General features: G+C 37.6%; 2 protein-coding genes across 5 annotated transcripts in view; both read right to left on the bottom strand.

Moving 5' to 3' along the window:
• Nucleotides 1-2,069, bottom strand: part of LOC138032704 (ATP-dependent RNA helicase DDX54-like) — a 54,044-nt gene extending 51,975 nt beyond the window's left edge. For 3 of the 4 annotated variants that reach the window (XM_068880405.1, XM_068880406.1, XM_068880407.1), the window contains exon 1: nucleotides 1,800-2,069. In XM_068880405.1, coding sequence (XP_068736506.1) covers nucleotides 1,800-1,943 — 144 coding nt within the window. In that variant the 5' untranslated portion in view covers nucleotides 1,944-2,069. The remainder of the gene's footprint in view (nucleotides 1-1,799) is intronic. The other variant, XR_011128439.1, reaches the window with a different exon arrangement.
• A 2,779-nt stretch (nucleotides 2,070-4,848) lies between these two features.
• LOC138033859 (dentin sialophosphoprotein-like) overlaps nucleotides 4,849-7,500 on the bottom strand; it is a 13,964-nt gene continuing 11,312 nt past the window's right edge. Inside the window, exon 6 of the mRNA XM_068881720.1 lies at nucleotides 4,849-6,219. Within this exon, the coding sequence (XP_068737821.1) occupies nucleotides 6,168-6,219 (52 nt within the window). The 3' untranslated portion in view covers nucleotides 4,849-6,167. The remainder of the gene's footprint in view (nucleotides 6,220-7,500) is intronic.

Genomic DNA, 7,500 nt, shown 5'->3' with positions numbered 1-7,500 from the left:
CAAATGCACAATGTAGTGTGGTGTATTATTTATGATAATGTGTTCTGTAGAAGCAACTTAACCACTAATGAAATATTTTTTTGCGAACTTAAATCGTCGCTCAACATTGAAGGTCTTATCGGTCACAAAAGCTTGTGTTTTTAGCTTGACAACCTTGGTGGGAATCTCCTGTGGAAATATAACAGCTGTTTTGACTTTTTTGAAACTTATAATTGTAAAGTAAAGATTATTCATTCAAAAAATGCCATGTCAAAATTTAAAAAAGACTCTAACGCAGTGGGAAAATGTTCGTCTAAGAAAGCCACGTGACCAGCCCCAACCAGGGTCTCTCTCCTTATCGACAAAGAGACCCTGGGAATGAGGTTGCGAGTGAAGTTGCAAAATCAGGAAAAATGAGGAGGTTACAAGACCAGGATTTACGCATGCATCACCCTATTGGTTTTGGTTTCACTTTTGATCAGGGATTTCATTAGAAGCCGAACACTGGCGAGCTCCGGCGGCTACTCCCCACTAAGGAGCCAGCTACTTTGGAAAACATTCAATATATCCTGAAGGCAGTCATCAATAAAAGTGGTTTTTGGTGATATTTTGTTCCCTCTTTGCTTGTTGGGTGATTTTAAACGAGTTCTATTATAATTTACTCAACACGCGTACGGAAAAACAACGCGATCAATTCTGCTGTCCGCCATGTTGAATGGACAGAAGAGAAAGACTGGTGACAAATCTGCCTGGATTACGGCTGGGCTGTCTTCGTTTTCCACATAGAAGAAATAATGTTCTTTTCAGGAAGTGAGAATTGTTATTACTCTGAGGAAAGGCAATTTTTGTCAATGTCAATAAGTCAAACTCATTTTGCTTCCGGGGGCTTTGCCCCGTGGACCCCCAACGGGGCTCTATCTGCCCCTGTACCCTGCTGGGGGCCTGGGCAGCCCCCAGACCCCTCGCCTATGCGGGGGCCTACGGCCCCCAGTGCCATCTACTTTCACAATTTCTCCACCTACTTCAAATCATATTGACAACCCTGTCTGATTGGCTGAAAAAGTGCCGCAAGAACTTTGAACCAATCACTGAATGAAGTAATGCAAAACCAAAGCAATTCCCTAATTACTTTCGACACTCAATTGAAAACCGCTCTAATAAAATAATGACAATAATAATAATAATAATAATAATAATAATAATAATGACAGTATTGTTTAGAGCAGACCTGCTCTAAACAAATAGATTCATTGCTACCTAGCGAAACTCTTCCCATTGTTTGTTTATTTAGAGCAGACCTGCTCTAAACAAACAAATTCATTGCTATATAGCGAAACTCTTCCCATCGGGAATTACCTGATAGACATAAATACACAATCATGCGGATGGTCAAACTACCCTGAAGATGGCTTAACGCTGAAAACATTCGGTTTTCTTTACTTTTTAAAGAATTTTTAGTCTTTCAAATACTTTTTACTGAGCGAATATTATGGACAATAATAATAATAATAATAATAATAATAATAATAATAAAAAGTAAGTGTCAAGTGTACAATGTATTTAGTGCTATTTTATTATTTGCTGAGGCACGAATTGGGGACACTTTACAGAAATCAAATCAAATCAAATCATATTATTGGTTTCTAGGTGAGGGGAAACCCGGAGTACCCGGAGAAAAACTTCTCGGAGCAGAGTAGCAAGAGACCAACAAACTCAGACGGTCAACTCTGTAGAAGGTCGACAAACTGAACCCTCAACTCTGCTAAGACGATAGTTCATTTTTCCTTTCGATCCCCGTATACGTTAAAACAAGTTCTCACCTCATCAAATTTCTGACTCTCCGTGTTCATCCGTGATTTCTTCTTTCTAAACATATGAGAATTCGCTTTTCCTCGGCCTCCTTTTTGAGCCTTTTTAACACTGGACGTCTTCCTGGATACCTTAGAAGACCTTTTCTTGGCCATGACTATTGAATGCTTAACCAGACACCGAATGTTCGAAGCTTCCTGGACGTGAGCGATTGTAATGAATGCAAGAAGAAAACCATTTAAAAGATTTTCGTGCACGCTTTGTCGGCCATTTTCCACGCTTTTCGCGCCTACACTAAGCTAAGTCAGCGGTTGGATTGAAAATACGACTCTGCTTTTTGATTGGCCATTGCAAAAGTGACAAACGAGCATTGACCAATCAGATCTCAGTTGCAGCGTCATCAAGGTCAAGGACGCGCGAAATTCGTATTTATAGTCGCAGTGTGTATTTTCGTGAAAAGGTGACGTTGTGAAATCTTGTCACCCATTTTTTTTATTCAAAGACTGAAAAATTGTTTCATTTTTCTTGCTTTGACGCTGAAAAGGCAATGGACGGGTGCGTCTCAACTGTCCAAGTCACTCCGCCTATGGAAGACAAGCCAGCATTTGCACAACACATCTTGTGGGCCCCGAAAAAGAAGCGTTTGCATCGAAGAGTGATCGCGGATGTTCCATCTCGCGCAAGTATCAACACGCATTCTAAAATACGAAAGAGGTTAATATTCCCCAGTTTGGAAGGAAATGAAAGAAAAGAAAAGGAAGAAGCATTGAGCAATATGCCGGAGGATGTTGAGAAGCTTGGCCATGAAGAGAAAATTGGTGAAAGGACGCCAAACATTTGTCAAGACAAGTTGCGTTGTCGTAGTAATGGTGTCCATCTTGGGGTTTCAAACGCGACGAATTTACGAGTTGAGTCTTTGAAAGCAAACCAGAAAGGAGTCGGAAATACAGATCAGCAACGCATAAAGAGAAAGTTAGCTTTGAGCAGTTTTCGTTGAAAACGGGAGGGCAAAAGTCGTGGTGAAGTGACTTAATATGCCTGATTTAAAATGCCCATCTTTGACGCATATAATGAGACTTGGTTGCAGTTAAAAACTGTACTAATTTATAAGCTTGAAAAGGACAGGACAGAAGCCGTGGTGAACTTACTTAATATGGCTGGTTTAAAATGCCGATTTGAAACTTTGACTCATTGAATTAGACTTGGTTTCAGTTAAAAACTGCATTAATTTATAAGCTATTTAAATTCCAGAAAATAATATCAAGAATGCTTTTTTGACTGCTACCAATTTTTGGCTGTTCTGGAACAGTTTCAAGGTATTTTGAATTATTGCAAGTTTCCTTTGCATTTTTGAAAATGCTGAGCTTGCAAAAGATAAATTATGCTTATACTGTACAGTATTTATTGAATACTTTTGTAATTGAAGCAGCTGGCCTTGCAAGAATAAGAAAATGGATTTTAAAAGCAGGAAAATGCAATAAGATCATTTAGAGATTGTGCCTTAAATAACATTAATTGAAGTCTTCTTAATAGACAAGAAATTTAATATATATTTTAAAAACTTTAAAACTGTTTCCAGGTTTTTGTATATGTTCAAATGCCAGAAGAAAGGAGGATTTGGGATATGATAAGATATGTACACATGAATTATTTGAATGGCTTTGCAAGTGGACAAGACCTGCTATCTCAGGCTGTGAACATCAGCTGTAACTTGGCAGGAAACGTTAGCTTATGTTGTCCCCTCCCTCCCCTCCACACACAAACAACCATCTCTACCCCTTCATAAATTCTGAATCCTTACCACCCTCCACATGCATGCACAACAGGAAGACCATTCTTCATTGGATCTCCTGACCAGGTTAAAAATCACTATAACCAGTTTGAATTTTAATGTCTGGCCAATAGCATAAAAGAGGAAGTCACGTTGCATGCATTGACATCAAGACATGTATGCGTAATAACATGAGTTTCCTATCCTCCTTTGCAAGGGGGATCTAGGAAACCTCTTCACAGTGGGTTTCCAAAAATCTTTTGTCCTACAAAAGTCTTAAATCCTTATAAATGTCAACAAAAAATGTGAAGAGAGAGTGGCTGGATATTGGCCTTGTCCCTTTTCACATTTACGTAAACTGATACTCCTCATCATGTCCCACATTTATTTTAAAAGTCAGATCCAAATATTGACACTCAGGATTTACAGTGTTCGTTTAATAAAGGGGTTAGGATTGTTACTGTCATAGTGCCACAATCACCTTCACTATTTACCTACCACATCAGGACAGCACTTGGACAACATACCAGTATTTCTGGGGATGACTTCAGTTAGGACAGCTTGGGTAGACATCCAAGCAAGCGAGTCATGTAATTAACTTCCAGGAACCCCTGATTAACTCCCCCTATAAACACCAACTGGAATAGGATATTTGCATGATGAAGCAATTAATTTTGACTATAAGTTCCAGAATCCTTAAGGTTTTGCCTGTCTCATGCTAATTAGACCTATTGTTATTTTTACCCCACTAGGAATACAAAATGTAAATAAGAGAAAAACAAGCTGAATTCTGGTAGTTGTAGTCAAATGACGCTATCGTGAAAGTTGCTTATTGTCCTAAATTCAAAAACTGCAGAAGTTAGGAAAAGAAAGAGACTGCTCGCAGTCTAAGTCAACAATAATTTAGTGTAAAATATTTATATAACCTTAAAATTCACTGAATGGACCGCGGTCCTTCAAGTCTCCTATAGTTAGCCTCCGTACATGTAGCAGTCTCTTTCATATCCTTTTAGTAGGGCAGGAGTCGCTCGAAGGCATGGGGCTGCTTGGTTTTTGCGTTCCACCTAGCTAAAAGGAAATGAAAAAGACTGCTACATGGGCAACCTAAAGTTCAGGGGTAGAGGACTCCACTTTGTCACTTGGTTTTTTTCCAACTATCATTCAAAGAGTCATCATTGATAAAATTCTTTAAGTTAAAAACCAACCGGTGCAACAGTCTTAAATTTGAAAAGGTTATTATGTAAGGATCTTTAGAAATAGCACAATGTATCACGCCACTTCACAAACAATGAGCAAAACTATCAACTTTTATTTACCTTACACAGTAACCATTTTAGTAGGAAAATAATGATAATATTGAGAGCAACGTCCATCATATACAACATTATTTGCATTCAACCATAAATGAGCCGTTTTTCTGTCTAATTCAATATAAACTGCTTCAAAGACACAAAAATACTATGATTTTCAGTTGAGTACGCCACTAGGGAAGTTTGGTGACAAAGTTTCAATGCTGAAGTTACCATGTTGTCAAGGGCAACTTGCTTTGTTGTTGCCCTTGACAACATGGGAACTCAAACGTTGAAACCTCATTGCCACACTTTCTGAGTGGTGTACTCAACTGAGAACAACTGGTACAAGAATACAGTATTCAAGTTACATCAGTTTAAATGTGTTGTAAAGTACTGTAAGAAACACAATCGACCAAAATAACTTTCGACTCATTCTTCAAATGCTTAAAGTGCAACGCACCTTACCATAGCCACCTGACAAAGTTTTGCACAAATTGTCCGCCAATCAGGGTGTGCTAATTTGATTGACAGTCACGCTTCCTTGCAAAGCTCGCACAGTTGTAAGTTGAACACCGTTGCATGGGTTGTTTAGTTGACATATTTACACGTAGTTGCCAAATGTGAAAGTTTGTTGGGGGGCCACGGTAAAGCGCATCGCACTGTAACATTAACAAAAAATCAACAATTCCCCATTCATTTAGCTTACCACTAACACACTGCCTAATTTGGTAAGACTGAATCGAGAAAAGAAGAATAGTTTATTTCTTTGTGTGATGGTCTGCCCATCTTGGAAACTTAATACTAATGTATACAGGTCTTGTGTTTTCTTATTGCATGTGATACTGTACAATGTCACTAATATCTACATATATCTTGCTAGAAAAAGCAATAGCTAGAAACAAAGGACTCTCCCTATTTGTAGAAACTACAACTGTAGCTGTGTTTGTTTATTGTCAGACTGTCAGTCTGTCAGACTTCTGTGTTTGTTTATTGTTAAAGGTATAATATACATGTAACTTAAATTCTTACTGCAGCTAACTTCTTCCTGGAAAAGGCTACTAGTGAAAATTATCTCATACTAGAAAAATTAAATTTTATTACAAGTTGCTAGCCAAAAAGATATTTCTGCTGATTATTCCTGGCTTCTTAATTCCATTTTACTGACTTTTTCCTCCCCTCAGTAGCATTGTCTCTTCTACACAAGTCACGTTGGCTTTTCCCATTGCATGTGTGAGAACATTAAATTACCTTCATAGCAAGGAAACTTGTACAATAATAATCAAGTTGCTTTTTCATACCAAGCCAAGTCATTAAAATTAATGTTCTGATGAACCTTTCTTGATGGAATCCTCTAATCTTGCCAACCACCTAAAATATATTAACAGATAAAAATAATTAATATACAGGTACACTGCACTGTGCTGTTATTGGTGTATTGCAAAGGATTCTTCCCCACATCTCACATACAGTGTACATAATTTCTGTTTGCTTTAAGGGGAAATGTTAAGTTATTTTAAGGTGTTTTGGGGAAATCTTGACTTAACCACAAGTTTAAAACTTGAAAATGGTTATGCAGAATTCCCTTACTGAGTATATTTGCCATAAACGTGAGAAACTTCTGGCCCACTTTTTTCACGATAACCCAAACTTGCAATCCATTTCAATCTTGTCCATTTGCATCCATCAGTACTTTTCTTTCCTTTTGCTGTATATTTCTTTTATGCTGTTTTTTTGGTGTTATTGAAATGTTTTTAGTGGTTATTGAAATGTTTCAATCTACTTTTAGGAATGAGCATCATTTGGTATGACATAGCCCTTTTAACACTTTGCCTCCTAAGAGGGACTGTTTCTGGGGTCAAAAGGTGGACAATGTCTACAGCCACTCATAAACTACATGACTGTACATGTAACTGTACATCCCATTTAGGGAGCATCTCCAAAAACTCAAGTGCAACTATTCCGATGCAGTTGGAAGATTTACACTGAACATCCAAATGTGTGGTATTTAATATGCCGTGGTATCTGAAACGATTTAATACACTGTTGTTTTGCCGCACACTGTCTGATCAAGAGAAAAGCGTTTACATTCCAATTAAGGTCATGTTGGGATGCAGCAAAGTAAACGACCAAAATGTGTTTCATCATTAAACTAGCAGATAGCTGTTTTCAAACACTACATTAAAGAATTGGCAAGTAAATCATCAGACGTGTTGCATTTTAAGTTTGGTTTCCAAGAAGGTATTTAAAGTCACACAATCCTTGCATCTTTATCAGTTATTTTTTTGTTGAGATGGTGAGGTTGAGGCAAAACTAGAAACAAAAGGAGCATAAATAAATAGAAATATGTCTGAAGATTATGATCTGCAAGGTCAAAGGTCTGTACACTTAATAAATCAACTCATTTATAAAAACAAATGTGTGTTGATATGGCATTCTAGATTGATGTCTGATTTTATCGGAATTTTGAAACCTCAAATCGGAAATTCTCGAGTCAGACACAAGCAGCTTAATGCAGATGGCTACATCAGTAACCAAATATTGATTTGGAGATGTTCCCTTTAATAATAGATTTTACACTAAGTTAAACACCAGCCAGTTTTAATTATCAAAGGGGACATCCATAGCAAATGATCAAACTATTTCCATGAT

The sequence above is a fragment of the Montipora capricornis genome, chromosome 14 (assembly GCF_036669925.1).
Source record: "Montipora capricornis isolate CH-2021 chromosome 14, ASM3666992v2, whole genome shotgun sequence".
In the NCBI taxonomy this organism is placed as follows: domain Eukaryota; kingdom Metazoa; phylum Cnidaria; class Anthozoa; order Scleractinia; family Acroporidae; genus Montipora; species Montipora capricornis.
This window is presented reverse-complemented; position numbering and strand designations above follow the sequence as displayed.